Genomic DNA, 27,160 nt, shown 5'->3' on the forward strand with positions numbered 1-27,160 from the left:
AATCTACCACATGAGATCCAGACTAGGTACAGGGCACACAGCAGTGTGAGGAGAGATGGACGGAGGGATGTGTTAGTGAGGAATTGGACATGAAGAGAGAACAGATTTGAATTCTGACAGGAAATAGATGTGAGGCTGTAACTGATTACTGCATCACATCCATAGAAACCTCACTGCTTTTTAAATAATTCCTCTGCCGTGCTTCTGTGAATTAGATTAGATTTCACAGTAGTAAAGATCATAGGATTTATTTATACAGATATCTTTTGGCTTTGGAAAGCCATCATCTGAATAAAGTGTGTGTTTAGGATTGTATTTATTTCTTTATATTCATCCTAATAATAAAGACATGTGACTTCTGACCAGTGTTATTATTATTATTATTATTATTATTATTATTATTAGTAGTAGTAGTAGTAGTAGTAGTAGTAGTAGTAGTAGTAGTAGTAGTCCAGGCAGGAGGCACTGAGGAAGGCCAAAGAGGAGGTATATGGATGTAATAAATGAGGATATGAAGCTAGTGGGTGCAAGTGTTGAGGATGGAGAAGATAGGGATAAGTGGAGAGAGATGATTTGCTGTGACCACCCCTGAAGGGAAAAACCGAAAGAAGAGTAGATGATTATTTTTTTATTGTTATTATTATTAGTAGTAGTAGTATTTTTATTTTTTTATTGTTATTATTATTCATCTGAATAAAGTGTGTGCTTAGGATTGTATTTATTTCTTTATATTCACCCTAATGATAAAGACCTGTGACTTACCAGTGTTATTAGTAGTAGTAGTAGAATAGTATTTTTATTATTATTATTATTATTTGTATTATATTTTTATTTTACTATTATTATTATTATTATTATTGTTGTTGTTGTTGCATTTTTTAAACCACAAAACTTGCAGAAAATTTCAGTTGACAGAGTTAATGAGGTGAAGGTTTAGGATTTGGAGGTTAGATGATTGAACTATGTTAATATTCAAGTCAGTGGAAAAAACCCACGGAAAGTAAGTGTGTGTGTGTGTGTGTGTGTGTGTGTGTGTTGGGGGATGGGCTGGAGAAAAAAAAGATCCTTTGACCTTAGTTTCAACCAGCAATATTATAAAAGTGTCTATTTCTATACCTGTAGTTGATTTTTTTTTACATATTAGAATAAAAAAAAACACAGATTGTATTTTTTTTAGCCGAATAATAGTAAATAATTCACGAAATTAAAATGTTAAAAACAAATTCGTTCGCTGTCCTAAAAGATCATCACGCCTTATTTTTACGACTAATTACACATGCATAATATATATAAATAAATAATTTAAAGAATATAAAATGTAAAAAAAATAATAATAATAACGATATAAGCTTTCCACTCGGCTCTTTATTGTTCGCCTGGTCACGTGACCCGGTAGCGGCGGACCCGCGCATGCGCAGTGCGGGGAAACATTAGAGACAGAGGAAATATCAACAGCATGTTCATGGTTACTGTATCTTTTTTTAGCCGCACTGCGCATGTGCAGTGTGAATAATGTGGAAAATGAGCTGTAGCCCTTTTTTCTTTCAAGGCTTTCGGGCTGATTGATGGTCGGTTTATGTATGCGTGTGAGTGTTAGAGAGAGAGAGAGAGAGAAAGAAAGAGTGTGTGTGTGTGTGTATGAGAGAGAGAGAGAGAGAGAGAGTGAGAGTGTGTGTGTGTGTGTGTGTGTGAATGCGCGCGCACGCGTGTGTGTGTGTGTGTGTGTGTGTGTGTGTGTGAAGTGGCTGATATTACAGGCAGGGATCGACTTGATTATTCCGTCCTCCGCATTTTTTATTTTTAAAGCAAAATAATGTCCTCAAATAAAGTGAAGAAAGTGAAAATGGCTACCAAATCGTGTCCGGAGTGTGACCAACAGGTGAGTGTTGATTTTTTTATGGCTGATGATATTGATATTGTTTCATTTGGAAGTCTTCCTGATGTGGAGAGGAAGTTTGTCCATGCTGAAGTTGCTGCTTTTATTATGCAGCACTGGGGATTTTTTTAATGGCTCCTCTTTTTTAACCAGTGTGTGTGTGTGTGTGTGTGTGTGTGTAGCATAAAAAAACCCAAAACAAAACAACAACAACAAAAGTTCATAAATAAATAACGATGTTTCCGATTTCAGCGGTGAATGTGCTCTTATATCTCCGACATGAAATCAATCAATCAATCAATAAATAAACAAATCAACAAATAAATAAATATATGATTGCCTAATATTTTCAGCTCTGAGCTATTAGCGCGTGCGTGTGTGTGTGAGTGATATATCTAGGTATAATATTCCATCTGGAGTCTTTCTCTTGCTGGAAATATGAAATACTTACGCTTTATGAGAATAAATAATATAGCTTTAATGTGGCTTTAGGAGGCGCTGCGGTCGAATTGTGGGGCCATTAAAACATTTCTAAAATGAAAAATATGTACATATATAGAGAGAAATAATGGAGGAAAGGAAGAGATCTAGCTGCATTGTTTATGGTGCTGATTTCAGATCATGTTTCAGGCTTTCAGCTCCTGAGTAAAACTGAGGATATTTTTTTATTGGTCATGTTTTTAAGATCTACTTTCTTTCTGTGATGCTCATTTATAAGAAGATGTGTGATCTATTTGATCTCATCTGACTCGTTTCCTTTCTAACCCTCCACACACACACACACACACACACACACACACACACACACACACACACACACATCTCATATTACCTCTGATATCATTTCAAGCTGTTTTATGTTCTAATTTCGTATCATTCCTGCTAAAACCTCATCGTCAACGTGGAGTTTCCTGCTTTCCAAGGCCAAGGCCACATTATTGGCTTTCTGCAGGGCAGGATGCCCAGATCATGGGCCACTCACTATTTTTTTCTCATTGCTTTCACATTTCACATTGACTTAATAGAAAAAAAAAGATTTATTTTTATCGCCTGCTATTAAACACGCATATTCCCTGGTCACTAGTGTCAGGATTTGTCAAGCCTGTGTTATTTTTATTTTTCAAGTCAGTAAGAATAAACAGCTTGATATGTTTCCATGACTCCATCATGGTAGATATTTAAACACTTGAACGCTTTTAGAAATGTATTTAAGTATTTTGACTATACATAGGCAATCGATAGGTGAGTCACAGCAGTATCGTACCGTGAAAAGTCATTCATATTAGCCTTTTGTAACTCGATCAAGGTGATGTTTGGATTTTTCATCGAAGTTTGAGAATAATTTGGTGTTTAAAGCGATCGAAAACACATGTAGAACAGAACTACATCGAAAATTCACCATTTCTATGCATGTAATCAGAAATACATTGTGATCCGATCCGATGTGACGATTATCAGATGACTCGACTATCGCACTAAGTCCAGATATGTCACAGATACTGAAATTTAAAGTGACTTGGAACAACAACAGGATGTGATGAGTCGCAGTTGCTCGGGTTTTTTTCTTCTTCTTCTTTATTTGACATGTCGTAAAATTTCAGCACAGAAGTAGTTCTGTATTAGTCAGTGTAGTTCTCAAAGCATGTCATTTGTCAATGTGCTCGGAAAAGGAGGGGTGAAGATAGAAAGCGGTAGCGATGGATGATGTTCTTCCCGTGGCAATCAACACATAACACACCAAAACCATCACCGTGAATAATCGAACGGTCGTAAAAGGTTGACGTGACAGCGTTAATAATCGAGATCAGAGTGAATATCTTGAACCTGTTATCCTGTCCGTGTTGTGCTATCAGGATGTAAAAGCATTGAAGTGTGTTGTAAACAGTGTAAACAGCATTGTTTCGTGTGTGTGTGTGTGTGTATGTCTTTCCTCTTTCTTTGGTTAATCAGATCCCTGTGGCCTGTAAGTCGTGCCCTTGTGGTTACGTCTTCATCAGCCGAAAGCTACTCCGAGAGCCTCCTGCTATGGGTAATGCCTTTTAAATCTTCACTTCTTTAAGATAAATACAAGAAATCAAGCAGTTCTAGACATCATATATTCTTTTTTTTTTGTTGTGTTTTGTTTACTGTATATAATAAATACTGTATATAAAACCCGTAATGAGTCGATATTGTTGGGAAAAACTGGTTTAAATGCTATATAGATGCTTCCTTTATGTATGTTTTATAATCTGATATGTATTAATGGATATGGAATGCTTTGTTTTCTCGTGTGTGTGTGATTAGTATTTAGAACATTTATTAGAGTCAGAAATGAAATATTTAAAATGTACGATCTCACTCCAACCCCAAAAGAAGCTCTGAGGTTTAACGTCTTAACCTTATTAAGAAGTAAGAGATGTTCAGAGCCTCCATTTTAGCGTCATTCGCTGTATAGTCGTGTCGACTCGGACATATACGTTCTGACGCCGTGTTTTCTGTCAGCATGCACAAAAAGGAGAAAAATCTGCAGAGGAAATATTCAGGTGTAGATCTGAGACCCTGAGATCCTTTACGGCACAGAGACCTTGGGCCTAAAACGTGAAGCAGGAAATCAGACGTTAGTAATTATTCCTTTAATCTGTATTCACTGTTTAAGGCATACTGTGTGTTAAAATAGATTAAAAGTACCTAAGTTTAATCCAGAGGTGAGGAGAAGTGCTGGTGTTGGTGTCGAGCCTCTCCCACTTTTATGAGCCCTTTTAATCTGCACTGAAATGCTTCACAGGAAGTTTACACTATGAATCCATTGAAAGCTTCAAATGCTAATAAGAATAAAAATCCTTTGTTTGTTCTCAGGATCTGACTGTACAGAAACCTTTATTAGTCCTGGATCTCAGGAATCCACCCCTAGCTTGCATTTAACTCTATCTATAAAAATCGACAAACGGAAATTTCTTCCCGTTCGTATCTGATTCCGTGTGGGCGTGTCCGATCGCGTAACGATTGACGGCGGCGTTTTTAAAAGCAGTTGAAACACAAACCCTGTGGTGGATCTGCTGCCAGGAGAGCGTGGTGTAGAAGTGACAGTGCTTTTGCACTCCTCACTTTATTACATCATTCACACTCTTTTTATATGACTCATGAACGTTGCACTTGATCAAATGAGGAAATCAGCTATGATTGCAGTGTGTGTGACTCGACCGCTGATGAGAGAGCGAGGAAAAGAAGTCAGTTTAGTTGCTCTGACTGGGGCAAAGGTACAAATTTCTTCACTTTCAGACACCAGCAGCATTGTTCACATTCTCTCTTACGTGTCTTATGTATATCTTGAGGACTAAAAGTGACCAGCTTTGTTTCTGTACAGGGAAAACTGCTGTCATGACTCGTGTCTCTAAACAAAAGCTCGCACTGTACGTTCAGAAAGATCTCGACTAAGACTCTTCCAGCAGGTTTAAGAAGTTCAAAACCTAGAAAATGAACATCGCATGATGCAATACTGCGTTAATTTCTGAAGACACGAACAAGTGACATGCCACATGGCCGGCTTTAAATCAGATGCCGCATTCTGATTGGTCGATTGGTTTTCTGTTAGCATGGATGTCACAGCTACGGAATAAAGCCCCATCCACTTTGAATTGCACCAAAGAAAACTACCGAAAAAAGAAAATTCTTCGTAAATAATTAAAAGAATAAAAGTAATCACATTCTTTCTTTTGCACTCAGCGATAAAGTCTTTACAGAAGCGACAGAAAAAATGAATACAAGTATGAAATATTATTAAATTTTGACAATATTTTGAGTTTAAAATATATAGACAGATGTATCTATCTGTCTGGATTTTTTTTTTAAACAATTCTGTTAAGACATTTAGTCCGACGTTTTTATTTATTTATTTTTTAATTTATAGAAATCTGTTAAAAGATGAAACATCTGAGCTTTTAGACCACGTTTAGCTCAAGGGGACATTTTGCTGACATTTTATTTGTATATTAATATTTAACACAGACGTTTGTGTTATCCCGATGTCATCATTAGTTCTGAGTTTGTTTGTATTTTTGTCCTATTTGTGTATCATAATTGTCTTCCTGTGTATTTTAATTCATTTTATTAGTTAATTAACCCTTTTTCTGTGACAGTGACATACTTCAAAATGTCCAACACTGAAAAAAAGGACAGTTTTAGTCTTTCAGAATCAGATCAGTGATTGAATGTCGAAATAAACGCTATTTATTATAGAAATTAAAGTATTTTCGAATGACGCAAGCAGCCGTTTCACTCGGATGTGAAGTAATTGCAGTCACTTTAATGACGTCTGGCTTCCAAACGACGCATAAAAACTCGATTAGACTCTAAATTAAGCGAAATGCCACCGTGCCATGTGACCTAATGAGCGGTTAAACTATATATAAATGATATGAAGGAGCTCATTATTTAAAAAAATGATGGCTAAAATAGCAGTGATCACTCCTCCAGTTTATAGTGCAGTGCTGACTGGTTTGCTGTGTGAATTGAACAGGCGTGTAAATGAGAAGTTTCCCGGTCAGCGGTGTAACTGCGGGATTTTGAGCGTCTCTGCAGTGACTTCTTGCTGAAATTGCTGTTTGCTCCAGTGAGTAACGTTGAGTGGAAAAGGGGGGGAAGGGTGCACTAATTCACTAATTCCTGCCTGAAAAATGCTCCCGCCCTCCCTCCCTCGCTCCCTCCTCCCCTTCTGCACAAAACGCTTGGGCCTCACGAGTCTCATTAACTTCATTATGGCTTTATAAAAAAAGCGGGAACTCGGTCCTGGTCGTCTCGTTACCATTAACTTTAGCTGATTTAGCCGAGAGGCGATAACTTTTTTTCATAAATGCTTCTGTATAACCGTAATCTCTGATTTGAAGTATTCAAAATGGACGACTAAATATAGAGATGACGCACAGCTCTAATATGGGGGGGTGTGTGTGTGTGTATATAATATATTTTACTTGATTGCGCTCTGACCCCAATTTCCTCAGCTGGGATATGCGAAGAAAAGAATTCCACTGTGCTGTAACGTGTATGTGGAGATAATGACAGCTCCTACTTCTAATTATAATTTCATATGTTTATGAAGCATCTCATTATAACTAACTTTAGCTGATTTAGCCAAAAGGTGCTGATTTTCTTCTCGAACGCTTCAGTATAGCCATAATATATGATTTAAAGTATATAAACTGGATGACCGTCTATAACTGTGTGTTTTTAGATTTAGTATTAAATGCAGAAATGTTGTTTCTATAGAAAGTATCATCATGTCACGTGATCCGATTGTGATGTAGCGGCGCGCTAAATATACTAAATATATAAATATACACTGCGCTAAAAGGGGTGTATATATTTTACATGAATGCACTCTGAGGCAAAGAAAAGAATTCCCCTGTGCTGTAATGTAACGGCTGCTTATTTTTTTCCTCTTCTTATTCTAATAATTGCAATATATGTTGAGGAAGCGCCTTGTTACGATTAACTTTAGCTTATTTAGATGAGAGGTGCTAACTTTTTTCATAAATGCTTCAGTATAACCATAATATCTGATTTGAAGTATACAAAATGGACAACTAAATATAGAGATGACACACTGCCCTTATATATGTGTGTGTATGTATATATTAACATTAATGCGCTCTGACAACTTCCTCAGTCAGGATATGCGAACATCCACTGTGCTGTAATGTATGTGTGGCGATAATAAAGGCTTCTTCTTCTAATAATAATTTGAAAATATTTTTATGAAGCCATGAGAAAGGCTTTACCTTAGCTAAGCTTAGCTATTTACTGTCTTAGTTAAGAATGAACTTCATAGCATTCATAAAGTCAGGAAATTCTTTGTTCAGTATCAAATAAACGTTGCAGATTATGCCATGTCCCTGTGAGCGGGCCGTTGCTATGGAAACGTATAGTTAACGAATCAACACCAGCGTTTTAATATAATACTCCAATTCACAGCCGTACATCATCATCATCTACATAAAAGAAACCCCAGAATCTGCATGATAAAGCAGTGTGTTTCCTTCCTCTTTCTCTGTCTGATTGATTTGCATTATTATTTGATCTTCAGTCATTTTTTCATTAGATGCTGGTCATGATTAAAAGATTTGTTTATTTTATGCATTCCAAAGTTTAAGGATGTTTTTTATGTGGTGATAAAAAAAAAAAAAAAAAAACCCAAACAAACAAAACGCTAGGCTTGTGATCATTAGTCATTTGGATCATGATTAATTGTAATTATGGCAGAGTTGATGTTGTTTACGCTAGTTTTATAATAGCTAGAGTTTATTAACATGGAACATGAGAGAACATGAGCCTCGTGTAGCATTTGGTTCAGTCGCTTACCGTTTGTACATCCCACAGAATGATCGTTATCTTTAGTGAGTTTAATCCCTGTTATTTCTACAGAAGAAACTAAATGATACTGAGGAGTAAAAAATTAATGAACACAGCGTTGTTCAGACCGGAATGCAGCTCTAAAAAAGTTATTTATTACAGGAATAAAGGACGAAGCTCAGAGGAAACGAGTCAGAGTCAGTGTGAACTCTTAATATATATTAGGATCATTATGTTCTTATTTGATATTTTTTGTTGCTCTGCTCAGATCTGTCTGTCCTGACGGTTCACATTCATAACAGGAAGTGATGCATGTCTGCCTTTAATGTGAACACACCTGTCTGCTAAAAACACCCTGCGTGCGCACACACACACACACACACATCAGATTTTCAGCTCGCTCGTGTTACTAGTACTTTTGCTCGAATCGAAATCCATCCCTCAAATATTAACCGCTTCCCTAATGTCCTCTTCCTGGGAAAAACCCTGATGTTCTTATTTATAACACATCAAATCATAAACAAATCAGATGCGGGATCACTTAACAAAATCTCTCGGAAAAAGGCAGAAAATCAAATCTGATCTCAATCAGACGTGAACCTAATGATATTTTGCTTTGCTGTCTGATTAGATTAGAACAATAAAATGATTTATTATATGATTTATTATATTATATTTATTATATTATATGATTTATTTATAACGGTTATATGAAACATTTCTCTATTTTTTTTATTATTGAAAGCTATGAAATAAAAGAATTAAAGGGGACATGACACTGCTGTTTCTGAAGCTTTAAAATGAGAAGGTTTTAACTAGAACACTTAAATTAAAAGAGAGAGAGAAAATACGTGGTACTTAAACACGACAGGAACAAAACAGATGCAAATATAATGAAGTTAAGAAAGTAAATTGAATAAAAAAAAATCAATCCTGGGAACAACAACAAATCTTAATATTAATTTGTAAAAATTTCCAGTTGAATAATATTCCAAACCCAATTCAAGTCTTTTCCATTTCACTACAGGTTGCCTAAAATTATTATTATTATTTCTGATTTTTTTTTTTTTTTTGTCGCTGTTCATCTGAAATCCATCCTGGCTACCAGATCGGTGCCATCTTTAATAAAAAAATGCTAAAAAAAAAAAATGTATTCTGTATGGATGGATAGATAGATGTTTGTGTAAAAATACTATATTCAGATCAATCTAGGCGTCTGACCCACAATGGAAATGAAACATTAAGAAGCTAGAGACACAGAAAATCACTTCATTGTGTATTTAATGTGAGAGTTGAGCGTAGCAGCATATTTCTGGCATTCGACTGACTGTGTAACCGCTGGCTGACGCTCGGCTCGCTGTTATGAGTGGAATGTTAAACACAGGCCTCTTTGTACCGGAGCTTTAAACTCCAATCAGCTGCGTAATAAATTCTGCTCTTTATTTCACCAAACACAGTCCAGATTATTGTGAATTACACTGAAATCCCTCTACAGCAGAAGTCTGACTTCACATGACCTAGTGAAGGCTTTTTTATTACTATTATTATTATTTTTTCCTATCCTCTGCCTGAGAGGAAGTGTGTTCAGAGGTTGTTTTTTTTTTTTTTTTTTTTTTTTTTTGCTTTGAGTGCTCAGGTTTCAGTGTTAGCTGCATGTTCTCTAAGCAGGATGGACTATTTATACTGAGCTTATGCTAAGAATAACTGCTCGAATTTTCAAATGGGTCAGGATTTTATTTAGGCTGACCGGCTCTCTTGCTTGGGTTTAAGAGCGTAAAGATAAAGAACTGATTCAAGTTGAAATCGGATTTGGATATGATTTATATGAGTAAATATTTCATTTGCCATAATGCTGCTGGTATAAGGGTGACATAAGTGATTTGTCAGGTCGTGTTTCAGTAGGGTTTTGACAATGACAGAAGGCCGTGTCGAGGAAGAAATGAATCAAACGAGGTTGCAGAGCAGAGCCGGTCCTGTTAGGGCAGGTTATTGACAAGATCAGGATTCCTGCAGTATTTTGTAGAAACGACACACTGCAGTGAGACAGGGAGGAGACAAGACGCTGCCTAATTTAACACACTGAGGATTAAAAAAACCCAACAAAAACCAGCCATTGTGATCTGTGTTTTGAAAATACAGGAGATATAAAAGTGGCAATGGTGCAGCATTAAAATTATTTTATTTTATAATATTTTTATTAAAAAAACAAACAAATAATATATTTTATTTATTCTTTAGAAAATTTAATGCAAAGATTCCAGTTGAATTAAATGTCAATATATTATTTTAGTTTATATCATTTACTATGTAAAATATATACAATATAAGGCATTTTGAATATTAATCTATTAAATATTCAAATAAATAAATAATTCTATGTTTATATAATTCTAGTATATATATTTTCATTTTTAGATATTTTTTATATTATATTTTAATATAAGTGAAAAAAAAATAAAAATTTATAATCTGCATTTATTTATTTTTAATTTCCTATTAAATAAGAAAACAAATAAGGTTATCTTATAATCTCTTCTTTGTCTTTTGTTCTGTTTTTTAAGGAACATTATTTACTCCTGTGAAAGTAGGAGGAGCTAAAATATTACGAGACAGTCTCCTGTATCCTTACGTTATTTTTTTTTGAGCAAACACCTAAAACATAAAGATGGCATCTTTTTTACGTGGATTAAGAGTCAGAAATGGAACGTCGTACTAGATATGAGTGATAAGAGGGTGTTTTGGGTAAATTAATAAAAATTAATCTAGAAGCAGAAACAAAATCGAAAACATGAAAGTGGATAATAATTAGTTAACAGTAGTGTCATGTTATAAGGTTATAAAAGAAACGATAAATAAACGTAATGAAGCAAGAACGAGTCTCCCTATTGCTGTCCATTGGTGTGTTCATTTTATTGTCTTTTTTAAATTTTATTCTATTATCTCTCATTACGTATTAAAGCTGCGTCTTTTTTTTAATTTATTCTATGTTAATATGCGTCTGATTTTTATTTCCTCTGATCTCCTGTCAGACAAATCGGACGCCAAGAGAAGACGACCTGAAAGAATAAGAAGAGAGAAGATCAACTTAACCTCCACTAATGACATGGAGAACAGGAGGCGGTCCCGCTCCAACAGCCAATCAGATACCATCCGGAGAGGGCGGGGCCGGCCGAAGACCGTGGGCTTGAAGAAGCAGGAGGAGGAGAAAGGTGAGACATGTACAGGAAAATCATTTAAATCTAAATTAACACGTTACAACAGCGTAGCCGAATTTAGCCGAATGATCCATTTCTGTAACAGACTGCATTCAGTCTGTCTCACTCTCGTTCAGTCTGTCTCACTCTCTCTTACTGTCTCACTCTCATTCAGACTGTCTTACTCTCTTACTTTCTCACTCTCATTTAGTTTGTCTCACTCTCTCTTACTGTCTAATTCAATCTGTCTCACTTTCTTACCGTCTCACTCTCATTCAGTCTGTCTCACTCTCTCTTACTGTCTCACTCTTTCAGTCTGTCTCACTCTCTCTTACTGTATCACTCTCATTCAGTCTGTCTCATTCTCTCTTACTGTCTCACTCTCTCTTACTATCTCTCTCATTCAGTCTGTCTTACACTCATTCAGTCTGTCTTACTCTCATTCAGTCTGTCTCACTCTCTTACTGTCCCACTCTCATTTATTCTGTTTCACACATTTACCCTCTCAATCTTGCTTATTCTCTCTCTCTCTCTCTCTCTCTCTCTCTCTCTCTCATATGCTCTCTGTCTCTCTCTCTCTGTCTTTCCCTGTCTCTGTCTCTCTCTTTCTGTCATGCTTATATTCATTTTAGTTTTCATGTTCTCTCTCTCTCTCTCTCTCTCTCTCTCTCTCTCTTAGTCTTGGGAATACATTTATTTTATTGCGATTATAAACATTGGATTAAAGTTGTAACTCGCTCTGTTTTACCCAGTGATCATTTTTTGCACACTCTAGTGCTTTATTTCCTCCTCAAGATCTTCCTCTTTTACTGTAAACATCTTACTGAAACCACAGAGACGTAATGAGTGGCCCGATAACAAACTCATTTTCCTCTTCAGGGCTGCAGAAAATAATGTCATATTTTGAATATATTTTTAAAAATAGAAATTCCTCTCTGTTTTTTTACACTTTCGCTGCATTCCTCTGTGGAAAATGTGATTATGATTCATCTAGAATTTTATTTTGGTGTGTGAAAGATTCTTTTTTTGATTATTCCACTCATCCAGTCACTCATCTCTAGACAAGAAACCCTCCTCATCCTCTCCGTTCTGACTCATTCACACTGCATCGATCCGTTTCACCTTCTCAGTTTTAACTCTCTTCTTGTTTCATCTGCACAAAACGTCATTATTTTTCTATTTCTTGACATTTTGTCTTCTGATTAGTAATCTGAGCCTGGAACCGAATCGTTTTTTTTCCTTGGGGACTCATTTATCTTTATTTGCACTCACACACTGTGTTTCATTAACACAGAGTCATATTTTGGGGGGCACATGGGGGCGGGGTATGTCATCAGATAAGCGACAACGATTTGGACCAATAACGTTGTAGAAGATGATGCGCTGTAACCTCGCTACTTTTAGCATGATCTCTAGCTAGATCATTTACTTTATTTATTAGTAGTGTCATGGTTCATGCATATTCATAGAGTCTGGTGGTTTTAATGAGGGTGAAGGTGGAGAGATGTCTCTCTGGCATTAAATACGAATTAAATCGTCGATTATTCTACATAATGATTTGTATATTCATGAAGATAAAAAAAAATGTCACAGTTATTAAGTAATTAATTAATTAATTAATTGTGGTGATTTTCTTTTAGTGTTTGATGTTAGAAATATACAGCACTGATTTTTTAGTCATTTTCACAATATTTAGCAAATTTCTTTTAGCAAATAAAGGTGCTTTTAGGAGAAAGTGTAAAGAAATAAGCATGGAATTATATAAAAAATAATTTTTCTTAATATTAGCAGGCTTCATATATAAACAAACAAAACAATAAAAAAGCTGATAATTAGTATTAAATATAATATAATTAATATTAAACAATTATAAATAATTAATATAACAATGTAATGTATTTTTTTCCTCATAGAACATAGAAACAAAGTACAAAGAAGTCATTAGATATAATTATAATTTTTCCACGGTTTCTTTTTGTTGTTGTTGCACTGAAGTTGTGGTCTTGCATGTTTTCCAGAAAAACAGGAGCGGGAGGTGGATATTTACGCGAACCTGTCGGACGAGAAGGCTTTTGTGTTCTCCGTGGCCTTAGCCGAGATCAACCGTAAGATCCTGGGCCAGAGACTGATCCTGTAAGGGGGCGGAGCTACATGTGATTGCCTGGTGAAGGTGCAGGACTGGTGTTGCGCGGCCCTCAGGTTGACACGTGTATCCGTGAGGAAGACGTGAGGTCAGGACTGATGAGTGTTTGGCTCGGGCGTCCGGGCGGATGGCTCGTGGAGTCACGCGAGGACGACGGGACGGTGACCATGACCGTGACGCTCCTTTTAAATATTGTAAACATGGACATGTAGGAATCTTCTCTATTTATCTTTAAACAGATTTTATGGAATGTATTAAAGAAGGAGTGTCTTTGTTTTTTATTTTTATCCGACTCGTAATGTGTGCACATGCTCACGTTCTCATTCACAACACACCTTTTATTTTTATTTTTTTGCTATTTTTTTTAAAAGGTTTTTTTAGTCATGATGAAATAAAATATAACATTTTCAAAGTATTAATGGAATATTTAGGCCAAAAAATATATATATTTACAGAATTCAATATCGCTAAGACTTGTTTAAATTTGCTAAGTGTTTGCTGAAGTTTGCTTCTTGTACTTCAGAAGCTAACTGTTAAGGAAAGGTTTTAGCGACCGGTTTAGCTTTATGCTCACATTTTCACATCAGCAGGACAGAAAATATTCCTATTATTTATATATATATATAAACAAAATATTTTAGCTGTATTATTCCAAACTGCCAATCGTTGGCCACGCCCTCCTGCTTGCAAATAGTTTAAACATACAGTAGCACAATGCTAAACTGGAGGCTATATGCTTTCCTTTTGCTGAAGAAGCATTAAAGAAGCAATTTCACACACCAGACACGGCTCAGCTATTGTATTGTTTTTTTTATTTTTTATTTGTTGAGCTTTCATTTTTTACTTGGGAAATGCAACAAATGTGAAACGTTGACTTTCTATAAAGGTCCTGTTTACATCCTGCATTCATTTCTGCTAATCCGGTTACGACTGTTCAGCTTGTCCCACTGGAGATCCTCCAGAGGTCTGCCTCGAGCTGTGATTGTACGATGTTCTCATTTTATTCCGTAAAATCTGAATACTGAACCTGATGGAACTTATGGACAGCCTTTATATGATAAATAACATATTTATATAATGGGCAAGAGAAATAAGAGGCAGCATGAGAATGAGATGGAATTGGCCAGTAGTGTGTGTTCTGCAGTCCCAGAGAGTTGCTTGGGTAGAAAATGCCCCACACCTGACAGCAGGAGCCCCACAAAGGCGGAAGGAGCCCTTGCTTGGGCAGAGTAAGCTTCACACTGGACAGAAGGAGCCAAGCTTGGACAGAGCCCCTGCCGTATGGGAAGGAGCCCCTGCTTGGGCAGAGAAGGCCCCAAATGGGATTGAGGGAGCCCCACACTGGACAGAAGGAGCCGCTGCCTGGCAGAGAAAGCCTCTTGTAGAATGGAGCCACATGCTGTAAGGAAAGTAGCCCCTGCTTGGGCAGAGAAAGCCTTGAACTGGACAGAAGGAGCCCCTGCTTAGGCAGAGAAAGCCCCACACTGGACAGAGGGAATCACGGTTAAAGTTAATCAGATTTCCTGCTTTCTTTGATGCTTGTGTGAGAAAGCCCCAAACCAGATGGAAGGAGCCCCACACTGAACAGAAGGATCCCCTGCTTGGGCAGAAAAATCCTCTTGCAGAACAGAGCCCCATGCCATAAGGGAAGTAGCCCCTGCTTGGGTAGAGAAAGCCCTACAATGGAGAGTGATAGTCCCTGCTTGTGCAGAGAAAGCCTCACACCATACAGAGGGAACCATGGTTAAAGTCCATAAATTTCCTGCTTTCTTTCATGCTTGTGTCCAGTCTCTTGTTCATTATGACTGATAATTTAAGGTGTAAACAGGACCGTAATGTACCGAGTTCTTTATCCAGGTCACAGGTCTAAGCTTCACGTTTCTCAGATGCCGTGTATCTCACACCGAGCTTGTTGTAAGCTAAAACTCTCTTTTTTTTCCCCTTTATTTATTTCGGACGTCCCGGTGAGCCGTTCTGCTTTGTAAATGCAACTGATCAAAACGTGTAAGGGGGCGGACTCTGACTCTGACGCTAATGCTGGGGAACGAACTTTATTTATTGTTGCTTTTCCACTCTAATTTAAATGCATCTTCTATTTCATGCCCCCCTTTTAACGTTTATTTCACAAATGGTTAAAAGTGTACATCTGTAATAATCACCACAACTTTATTAAACATCAGAGGGAGAACATTCTCTACAGAGTCTCTGTTTCTTTTCAAAGGGAACTTAATTCTAACCATTCATCTCTCTCTCTCTCTCTCTCTCTCTCTCTCTGTCTGTCTGTCTCTCTTTCTCTCTCTCTCTCTCTCTCTCTCTCTGTCTGTCTGTCTCTTTTCTCTCTCTCTCTCTCTCTCTCTCTCTCTCTCTCTCTCTGTCTCTCTCTATTTCTCTGTCTCTCTCTCTCTCCTTTAGTCTCTCTCTCTCTCTCTTCATGTTTCAGTTGCTCCATGTTGCAGTAGTTCAGCTATGAAAGCTCCAGTTCCCTTTCTGTCTCTCTGATGTAAACAGTCTTCTCTTTCTCACTCACAGAAACGATAAAACTGAAGCCTAGTCATTTTGAAATGTTGCTTTCTGCACGATTCACTAAAGTGAGAAGGTTTACACGCCCTTAAGTCAACATGGAGACGACAAATGTAAATGTACAGTAATTTCCTCTCAGGTATTTGGTCTCTTTCTCAGACTCTGTGTTTGTCACTTCTTCTTTATCTACTAAAACCTCCTCCCCTGGAACTAGATAAAGAAGACAAATGTACCTTGTCGCAAGCTATTTTGTTTGGTTTTCACAGAACACCTTTAGAGGCCGCGCCCACACACCTCTCTCAGTTCCCAGATCAGTCTAAGAGTCATTTGCTGTTGAGGATTTATACAGAATCTGCAAAGACTTACCAGAAAGGTGACTTTTGAGTCACCAAAAAGGAAAAAAATATATTTATTACTTAAGCATTCATGCAAATGTATTTTTGAGATTTTCAGTGATTATATTTGTAATTTACTTGAATTATCTACATATTACATCATAACATCTTGCCATAAAAGGACATCCTGCATCTGAATGTTGTCCTGTACACAAACTGGGCTGAAACTGTACAGAGAGTTCCTCAGTTTTCTTTAATAAAAATTCTGATTTTCTGTGAATATCCGGTGCTACTTTTTGGCACAAATCTCCTACTCCAACTCTCCACACTGAGCTGAGTGGACCTTTATCTCCTTTAGCAAACCGATTATCAGTAACAGACTTACAGAAATGTGAACTTATCCCTGATTAAGTGGAAAAAGATTTATCTCTGTTAGCCCTTAATAGTACAGAGGTGTAATCATGTCGGCTTGTGCGCTGCAGTTCAGAGGACTGATGGGAGAGGGTTTGTTTAACTTGCTGAGAGCTCGTTATTGTGATTGTTTAACTTTGAACCGGATGAGGAGAGGAGTGGGGGAGAGAGGAGGTTTTTGGGCAGATTTGCACGGACAGGTCAATGCAGGTCCTTTAATCAGGATAATATCTCTAAATAGTGCAAAGTGTGGTGTCTGGTTGGAGGGGAGAATATTTCTAGAGCTCTACAAAATGATGAATTGTTCCTTTAATCGAATTCAAAAACCTTCAACCAGGAAAAAATGTTATAAATGTCTATTATTAAAATATATATATTTTCACCGTTGTTAGATATGATGAAGGATTATGTAAAGGTGTGAAACCTTCTGCACTCCACTATATATATATATATATATATATAGATATACACTATATATCCAAAAGTATGTGCACCCCTGATCATCATCATCATACCGCTACACTGTAGTGTTACAGTTCAGGCCCAGTTCCCTTTCTTCCTTTCCTTACTCCCCCTTCCCTTCCCTTCCCTTCCCCTTCCCCTTCCTTTCATTTCCTTCCTTTCATTTCATTTCATTTCCTTCCTTCCCGTTCCTTTCATTTGCTTCCTTCATTCCTCTTTCTTCCTTTCCTTCCTTTCTTTCCTTTCCTTCCCTTGGAGCAAAGAGCGGAGAAGAATTCTGGAATGAAATGTTCATCAAGAAAATATGAGCGTTATGGTCAGCAAACCTTTTGGCAAATCTTTTTGATTTTGTGCTTGATAGTTTATACATCCATCCATTCAGTAGTAAGTGGTCAGGGTCATGAAGTTTATCCCAGGAGTAACACTCACTGTGATATTTTCAAGGTATATAAAGAAATATATATATTTAAACAATTCAATTCTTATAAGCTTAGATGTGTTTAAATTTGAGCGTTTGAAGTTTGATTCTTGTAACAGTTAAGGGAAGGTTCTAGCTACTGGTGTAGCATCATGATCACATTAAACACATTATTTAGTTTATCAGTGCTATTTATTTTTCATCAGCATGATGTAAAATACCCATATTAAATAAATAAAAGTAAATTTGAACTGTATTGTTCCCAACCGTCAACTATTGGCCACGCCCTCGGCTTGCAAATGGTTTAAACATGCTATGGTATTCAGTGTAAGGCAGTAAAAAACACCCTGGATGAGAAACATTCAGGCAGTCTTAATAAGCAAACGTACGAAACTCTACACTGACAGTAAACTGAGCTCAGGATCAAAGTGAGGACCCTGGAGCTATGAGGCACTCAGTACTCAGTACACTCAGCACATTTCCTGAAATTATAAATACACAAATCCAGTCTATAATTCCACTGACTTGCTTACAGCGCATAGGTTCTATTGTGTAAAGATGTTTACGGTAAAAAAGCAGACGTTAACAGGGTTATAAAGGAATAAAGTGCGCATTTGCATTTCAAATAATAACCTGTAGTCTGTCAAACAGTCATAATAAAAGTAAGATCATCTCTGCTATTATATGAAACCACAGACTCAGGGAGGGTTGAAATGGGGATTTTCCCACATGACTCAAGCAGTGTGTGTGTGTGTTTGTGTGTGTGTGTGTGTGTGTTTGTGTGTGTGTGTGTGTGTGTGTGTGTGTGTTTGTGTGTGTGTGTGTGTGTGTGTGTGTGTTTGTGTGTGTGTGTGCTTTTACATCTTTGTGTCCCCACAAGGGAAGAAATATCTGACAGTTTTGACCTTGTGAAGACATTCGTCTGGTCCTCATACAAACATTAAACAAAAGAACCATGTGTTCTTCCTTTAATTTGCTAAGATTATGGTTAGAATACGATGTCGGTGTAGATTAGCATTAATTAATAATTATGTCAAAGAAAACACAGAATCCTCACAAAGGTAGCAAGACAAAAGTGTGTGTGTGTGAGTACGGTTATTTGCATACTGCTGTCACATCCATCAAAAGCACAGCAGGAGCTCAGAGACGGCCGTTACGCCGTCTGCACGCGGTAACCCTTCTCTTCTGCTTCAGTCACATTTAGAGATTTCTGCAATGCTAGCATTTTTATACAGCATGTACGAAACTTGAAACTGCTTGGCTGAATTCCTCTGATAAAAGATCATCATTTTTTTTTAATAATATGGTGATTATCTAGGCCTAAAATATCAGCAGGAAATAAAAGTGTGTAAGAAATGGCTTGATTGCCAATTTGAGGCAAACAAAAGAGATGATTTTATATGCATCTGGCTCACAGCGTTGCTCTGCTATCAGTAAAAGCCCTGAGCTTAGGAAGGGACGTCATTTTCATCAGTATGTTAATATTTCTCATGATTGAGATAAAGAATGCATAGCTTTGGCTATAAAATGCTTTTGCTATACCAGGAAATAGGGTATAAAAAAAAAAGAGCATCCGCATCACACATTAATCTTAATAAATGAAAACCTTAAACCTGACTCATGGGAAATATTTCCCGTGCCTCTGTGAGAGGATGACGTAACACACTTTAGTCCTTGTGTACATTCTAGCAGGAAATGCTCTGATTTATATTCATGGTTTTGCTCTGGAGCATCATCTGTATGAATAATATACTCTCTCCTGCTCAGTGCCCTGGGATGGGAAGGACACACACACACTCAGTGTCAGATAATAAATCAACCTGATTTTATTAAAACTAAGGAGACACAATCATTCTCAGTGATGAAAACTATATTTATAAGATGTGCCTTTCACTCAAACTGTATTCACACGTCAACACTGTCGTCTTTTAACTAGAGCTAACGAGCAGACAGAAATTCTGAGGGGTTTTTTTAGGTAATATTTATAATGTTTTATAATGTACCCTGCTAATCGTAACCAGCTGGCTAATAAGAGCTAAGCTGACAAGATTTATGGCTAATGTTTAAACTCTCTACTGAAGATGCTAGCTAGCTGGCTCGTGTAAGCTAACCTGACAGGATTACATCAGATAAAACACCATTATGAACATAAATGTCTATATATGTGTGCTTATTAGAAGACTATCTGTGTAGATCTATGATAAAACAACCCAAATAAATAATAAAAATTTAATGGATTTTCAGAAAAACAGCACTCCATGATGTTTGTGTTTAATACACTATATTGGCAAAGGTTTTGGGACACCCCTCCAAATAATTGAAATCATGTGTTGTTTTTCAGGGGTTGGGCTCGGCCCCTTAGTTCTAGTGAAAAGAACTCTTAATGCTTCAGCTTCATACCAAGACATTTTGGACAATTTCATGCTCTTGAGCCAGGCCTTCTCGTTCAACATCAGTGCCTCACAAATGCGCTTCTAGAGGAATGGTCAAAAGTTCCCATAAACACACTCCTAAACCTTGTGGAAAGCCTTCCCAGAAGTTGTTCTAGCTGCAAAGGGCGGGACAACTCCATATTACATTCATGTGCATGTAAAGGCAGACGTCCCAAAACTTTTGGCCTGGCTCACAGTCTCCGCTCTAATTCATCCCAAAGGTGTTCTATGGGGTTGAGGTCAGGACTCTGTACAGGCCAGTCAAGTTCCTCCACACCAAACTCACTCATCCATGTCTTTATGGACCTTGCTTTGGTCACTGGTGTGCAGTCATGTTGGAACAGGAAGGGGTCATCCCCAAACTGTTCCCACAAAGTTGGGAGCATGAAATTGTCCAAAAATGTCTTGGTATGAAGCTGAAGCATTAAGAGTTCCTTTCACTGGAACTAAGGGGACGAGTCCAACCCCTGAAAAACACCTGAAGTCAATGATTTGGAGCGGTGTCCCAAAACTTTTGGTAATATAGTGTACCTGCTTCACTCGCAGCCTGTTGTTCATTCAGCCACTAGATGGCAGCCAAACCCTAAAATTTATCTCTGGAACTTTCTACACAGAGATGTTTTCATGAAACCAAAATATGAAGTTTCGTGTTTATTAACTTTGTCTGAAGCTGACCCGGAAAAGAGTAAAGCAGGCTATGATTTAATCATGTTTTATACACGTGAATAAATTACTTTCCTGTGTAGAATTATGTTCCGTCTGTGAACGAATCGGTTCATTTGAACGAATCTTTTAAATGAATGAATCATTCCCGTTTTTCATTTTTGTCACTTAAATCTCACCCGTTGTGAAACACGCTGGCAATTTGTTCCTACTTTTTAAAAGACTTCAGCAGAGAGAATTAAGCGAACATCTCCCTAACATTCAGTCTGAACGAGGTTGATAGACCTACTGAATCAGAAAGAATATTTGTATAGCGCTTTTAACACTAGACATTGTCTCAAGGCAGCTTTACAGAAGTATAGAAACATAGAAATGATCAAGTTTAAAGTTAAGTTACTATTTCATCCCTAATGAGAAGCCTGAGGTGACGGTGATGAGGAAAAACTCCCTGAGATGATCTGAGGAAGAAACCTTGAGAGGAACCAGACTCAGAAGGGAACCTCTTCCTCATTTGGGTGACACTGGACAGTAAATAGTGTAAATGTAAATAATGTCCTTTCTGCAACAGCAACCAAGAGCTCTTGAGGAACTAATAGGTCAGTGTGGTTTCTGAGTTCATTATAGACTTCCTTCCTGCTGAAAGCTGACAAATGCAACAGCAGTTCAGAGATGGCTCAAAATAGACTCAAAATGGTTTTATCCACAACCGTCCTGGACACAGGCTGTCCAAGCAGATCTATCCCCAGCAGCAGTGACCACCACCAATCCACGAGACTCCAACCAGGGGTAGAGCATCTGGACGGATGAGGAAAGGAAAAGTGGTCACACTGGGAACTCAGAACACTGGGAGCTTGGGATTGGGGTGTATAGCTCGACAGAGAAAGATAGAGAGAGAGAGAGAGAGAGAGAGAGAGAGATTAGGTATGCTTGTGATCATGTGATGATTAAAGACAATGTAGATTATGTGTGGCAGGGACTCCGGCAAGACTAGCTCTGACAGCGTAACTAAAATGGAGAGCCAGAAGATGACAGACATGAAGGCTTCCCGGGAAATAAAGCGTCCAACCACTTCACGGTCAGCAAACCTGAGAGACTTGTGATGGTGGTAAGGCGACAGCATCCAAAACACTATATGGCCATGAACCTTCCAGATCTGCTCCTTTACCCTGAGAAAAACTACACATTCAAAGCTTGACTAAACAAATGCGTCTGGACGTAAACGGTTTGTTCGTTTCACCGCTCACCTTTCAACAAAGAGGAGAAAGAGGGTGGAACAGTCGGTGTGTGAAAAGTGTGTAGCTCTGAGACAAAGCCTCATGTGGTATTGTTGTTTTTGTTATTGTGTTATAGCATCATCCACTATACTCTATATACTATTAAAATGATAAGTATGACGTTGATGTTGATGAATGATATGTATGAAAAATTATTTCATACACCTATTGCAAGAGTATTTATTTTTTAAATTATATTCATATCCTCCTTCGTGGCCACTCTCTAAAAACTAGCCTGCAGTGACTACCATGTATTTCTTGAATAAAATAAATATATAAATCATAAATAAATTCACTAGACCTTTTCTACGTGGATCATAATGTTAAAACATGTCTCGTGAAAACCTGGCAGTTTTAAATGAAAATATTATGAATTACTATGAATAATTATTCATTATTATGAATAAACCAATGACTATACAGAAAAGAAAAGATACTCACTGGCACCAACTACTGGTGGAATGATGTAACTTCATGGAACGAATCTTTCCCTGAACATAATAACAGATTCGACTCACTGGGATTACCGCTGCTAATGTAAACCATTAAAACCTGCTCGTCAATTATGCAGGAAAGGTTTCAACATCCAGTGCCACAGCACAATATTGAGCATGTGTTGTTTGGGCTCATGTTTTTTTATTGCTTACTGATTTTTGCTCATCGTTGGCACACAGCCACATAAACAGTCACCCAGCAGGAGCTGTGAGAGAGAACAAGTCACTGAAAACCACCTCACTTTCAGAGAAATCACTCATGGCAGATTTCTGTGGCCTGGCACACTCCATGTACCACCTGCAACGTCAGGAACAACAGACCGTCAGAAAACAAACTATGTCCCAGAACACACACACACACAGACACACACACACTTAATTATTAGTCTGTTAACAATTTAGAACAAACTGCAGTGTTTACAGTGGCACCTTGAACAACAATACACCCACACGCAAACCTTACACGAGCAACAGTGTCTCCAAGCTACTTTCCCTATCAAACACACACAGCTGGCAGCTTTCCATCCTTCTGCTGATCTCCAGGCAAATATCATCTCTTGGATATTGAAGGTGCAATTGCAGCAAGAGAGACTGTAAATGCTCCTCTCTGAGCAATATTATCCATTTTCTAACAATTTGATGCTCTTTCACCAATTTAGCAGATCCGACTTTAGCTCTGGCACTACACCTCTGTGTTATTGTGTTATATCTTTAGCATCTTCTGCCGTAAAAAGAACTCTAATGGCTCTCTAATTTCTCTACTACGAGCCACTCTGTAATATAGATCATTACGTAATCATATGACAGAATAGCTCCCTGCTGTCTGTCTTCCCTAAAACACTGCTAAGTGAATCACTCAGAGATGTCACCGCAGGTTCTACACCTGGGATTCAAAGTGCAGCACCAATCGTGTCTGATTTGTGTCAAACACTCTTAAAGAACCTGTCAGCAATTTTTAGGTCAACTCTGGAATCCTCTGTCAATCATGTGGATTTAGAACTTCTGCTATTCTACAGTAGACTACATAGATATTAGATCTGGCTTCTTAAAGGGTTCTTCAGTTTCCTGAAACCAGTTTTATTTGGTTGGAAGAACGGTCTTCAGAAGGGTTCTAGCTAGAACCTAGAGTATTTAGAAAGCTACCCTCTTTTTTTTTTTCATTTTTTCTTTTTGTTTCACAACAGCTAACTGTATCCAAGTTTCATGAGAACTGATGGAAATTCTTAGCGAATATTTACATATTTAAATGTCAAATTTTGAAAATGATTAAAAATATACAAATTTATATATTGTTATAAGAGCTCTATGCATATATGCTATATAAAAGCAAAATGAAATACTACTTTTTTTTGTTAGCTAAAAGGATACATCGACACAGGGCACCATACACACACACATACACACACACATACACACACACACACTTATTGCATTTATAAATTACTGTAGTAAAGTTTTCCAAACTGGCACAGCACCAGAGTTTCAGCTCAGGTTACTGTCTTTGTGGAGTTTTGCCTGTTCTCCTTGTGTCCATGTTGGATTCCTCCCTTATCCTCTGGCTTGACTGACTTTACTAAATTGTCTCTGTGTGAATGAGTGTGTGACTGATTTCACCAAACTGTGCTCTCATCCCAGCCTGGGTGTGTCCCTGTGCTTGTGCTTCCTGGGATAGACTCCGGATCCAACGCAACCTTGACCAGGATAAAGTGCTTAGTGAAGATTAATGAAGAAGAAGAAGAGGAAGAAGAGGAAGAAGAGGAATCCAGAGTTAGTCAGAAGCTCATCTCTTCTTGGTGACTGGGTCTGTGCTGTTATCTGGTATGTGAGTTTGACGCATCACATATCACAGCTTGTTGACCATCATCCCAAAATAATACCTTCACTTCAGTCCAAGCTTTTCTAACGAAGGAAATCTGAACGTTTTCCAGTTTTATGGATGTAATGTAATGCTAAAACACCGTGTCGAACCCGGGTCAGATCTGGTAAAATTTATGAAATCTGCTCAGGAACCTGATGCCTCTACAATGCAGTGCTCCTGACACACTATGAGAGAAACCTGTGAGAAACACGTACAGTCACTTTATCCTCACTCCAGACTCTTGAGTCGGCGGGACAGCACTTGGACCTTTTCTAAGGACAGTTCCGATGTATTAAAACAAATCCGTACCCCGTTAACAAAACGAGACCCTGACATTTCAAGCATACCATTCTAATCTCAGGCAGCTGTTATCTCTGTGCAGGAAGTGCTCTGGGCCCGGTGCCGCATCGGAGAGGCTCTGGTATCAGGAGGGGTGCAAACATAGACAAAAGGGAAAGGGGCGACGAAGACAGAACTCCTTTAGGGGTCCAGAAAGATCGATGCCCCTCCGAGAGCTTAGAGTGAACTAATGCTGCTGTTTTGATTTCCAGGAAAGACATGAAGACATGAAGACATGGGGACGTCGCTGTACAAATCTCTACTCCTCAGCACCGGCGGGTTCAGCGTGTCCGACTACATCCGCAAGTTCACGGTAACTACACGCAGTCTTTCCCTTTTTTAACACGATTTGCATGACACATGAGGCATGGTGCCATCCAGCACACAGTGTGCCTTACACAGATGGAGCCTTTCAGCACCAGATAATGACAGAGCATTAGAAGAGCACTCTCGCTTATTTCACCGAATTCAGGTCCCCCGTCTGGTGCAACCATGATGTAACCGTGAAAGCTGAACATCCCTAAAAAAGAGTTCACATATATGCAAAAAAGGCGGTTTTGGGGAAACGTCAGGATTTGCATTTAAATGAGACAAAAGATAGAGTGGGAATATAATAGTAATCTAACAAAGCTCACTGAGCTGTCGTGTTCTATTTCAGGCACTTTATTGATATTTTAAAGCTTCGTGTGAATGTTGCTGCAAGGCAGAAGTTTAAGATCTCCAGACTGATGCCTTTGCTTTAACTTTCATTTAAAGAATTATCTTGAGTCTGTGTCTTTGTGTTGCCTTCGGAAACCTCTGAACTATGAATCATCCTCAAACATAAATATATAAATAAATATATATCCATGTGGATGAGTACATCTGCGTTTAGGAGCACGACCTCACAACTAACAAGCGACTTGATGCTATTTGGGTGTTCAGTGAAATGATTCATATTTATTTTCTTACGCAACCTAAAAAAAGGAAGACCAACGTCATAACGGGGGGGGGTTAGGGGATACTTCTATGGCAGTAAAATGTAATTAGTACGTTGTTCTGAAGCTCAGGAGAGTAAGTTGTGCTGCCGTGTCCTGCCATGTCACGCTTTCCAGGATGGAGAGAAATCCCCTGTAAACAGAGACAGCAGTACACATAGGTCAAGGCTAAACGTTGCTAAGAACAAACAGCAGGGCTCCGTCCATGTCGTCCGAGGCGTCCGGCGCTACGGAAAATCCACCCCAGCATGTCCATTAGAGCGATGTCTGGAGTGCGAACAGCTCTAACAGGATATTAACTTACACACCGGTTATTTGTACACTTGATCATAATGCATTCATGAGCTGCATTCTGCACATGACTGACCTTTTGCATAATGCATGAATGTAATGCATTCTCACTGCTGGATCTTTGTTTATTTTAGAAAATATTTTGTTTACAGTCGACCCCATGGTCATGCTCATTGGTGCTGAATTATCTTCGCTTCTTTGCTTACGTTTGTGCCACAGCAGGCTTTACTGAGCGCGCCCAGTTCTTTGTTAGGTGGCTCTGCACACTTTAAGTGTTCGTAGGCCTACGTAAAACCTTCATAAGCCCTTCCTGCATGGTTTTGAATCAAGTTGACATAACACCTGAGTCAGGTGACATAGACTTTTCTTGACTTAAGGTTGTGTTGTGACATTTTCCAAACAAGTTTATGGTTGCAATTATGTTATTAACTGATATTACTGTGTCATAGCACTGTTATTAATGTTTATTAAAACATTAAACAATAACTAACATTAAAAGTTGATAAATAGTTCACTTCACAAGATTCTGTAATTGTGATGTCATGGCATCGCCGTAAGTGTTAATAAATATCTTAGAAGCAGAGGTTTATCATAATTTGCACAATACTGTCATTCAGGTGTCATAGCTGTGTTATACGTTTACATAAAACTCTTATAAGGATTTAATTTAATTTAAACTTACTTCACCTAAAGGCTCAAGAAATTCACAGTAACACAGTTCTGTATTTATGGTGTAATGACTGCTATAAGTGCTTATAGCAGAGTGTACTCTTATATAAGTATGCTGTACATTGAGATACAATGTTATTTGTATCTCAATGAGCCTGAAAAACATCATAATAGTATGTTATGTCAACCAAAATCTCTCCCTTGACTGAAAGGTTATAAAGGGCTTATGTAGACAGATGAAAAAAATGTTAGCTGACAAAATTGTCAATTATTTTTATTTATTTTCATCATTTATTCTGGTTTATGTCAGTTGTCATGAAGGGTTTATGTAGTGTTATGTAGAGTTTATGCAAACCTAAAGTATCCCAGTGGAATGTTAAGCTCTCCTTTAACTCAGGGGTTAAAAATGGTTATATGCAGATGTATGAAAAAATGACAGCTAGCCATGGAATGTGTCAGTAAGGCTATAAATGTTTA

At 37.8% G+C, this 27,160-nt stretch overlaps 2 protein-coding genes across 2 annotated transcripts in view; both read left to right on the forward strand.

Annotated features, from left to right (window-relative positions):
* The first annotated feature begins 1,441 nt into the window (after positions 1–1,441).
* On the forward strand, positions 1,442–15,733 carry lg27h16orf87 (linkage group 27 C16orf87 homolog). The gene is made up of 4 exons (XM_058382270.1): positions 1,442–1,879; positions 3,827–3,905; positions 11,233–11,412; positions 13,416–15,733. Exons 1-4 carry the CDS (start codon positions 1,814–1,816, stop codon positions 13,532–13,534), a joined length of 444 nt encoding a protein of 147 aa, XP_058238253.1. The 5' UTR covers positions 1,442–1,813; the 3' UTR covers positions 13,535–15,733.
* Positions 15,734–24,702: 8,969 nt separating this feature from the next.
* The window catches only part of mylk3 (myosin light chain kinase 3), a 42,903-nt gene continuing 40,445 nt past the window's right edge, over positions 24,703–27,160 (forward strand). The window contains exon 1 of the mRNA XM_058381285.1: positions 24,703–25,059. Coding sequence (XP_058237268.1) covers positions 24,982–25,059 — 78 coding nt within the window. The 5' untranslated portion in view covers positions 24,703–24,981. The remainder of the gene's footprint in view (positions 25,060–27,160) is intronic.

This window comes from Hemibagrus wyckioides, linkage group LG27 (assembly GCF_019097595.1).
Source record: "Hemibagrus wyckioides isolate EC202008001 linkage group LG27, SWU_Hwy_1.0, whole genome shotgun sequence".
Lineage (NCBI taxonomy): Eukaryota > Metazoa > Chordata > Actinopteri > Siluriformes > Bagridae > Hemibagrus > Hemibagrus wyckioides.

Excerpts from the sequence above, each read along its gene's own strand:
- lg27h16orf87 (XM_058382270.1), top strand. The coding sequence starts at position 1,814 with ATGTCCTCAAATAAAGTGAAGAAAGTGAAAATGGCTACCAAATCGTGT. Across the intron at positions 1,880-3,826 it reads GTCCGGAGTGTGACCAACAG|ATCCCTGTGGCCTGTAAGTC; the intron begins GTGAGTGTTGAT and ends TTGGTTAATCAG. Across the intron at positions 11,413-13,415 it reads GAAGCAGGAGGAGGAGAAAG|AAAAACAGGAGCGGGAGGTG; the intron begins GTGAGACATGTA and ends CATGTTTTCCAG.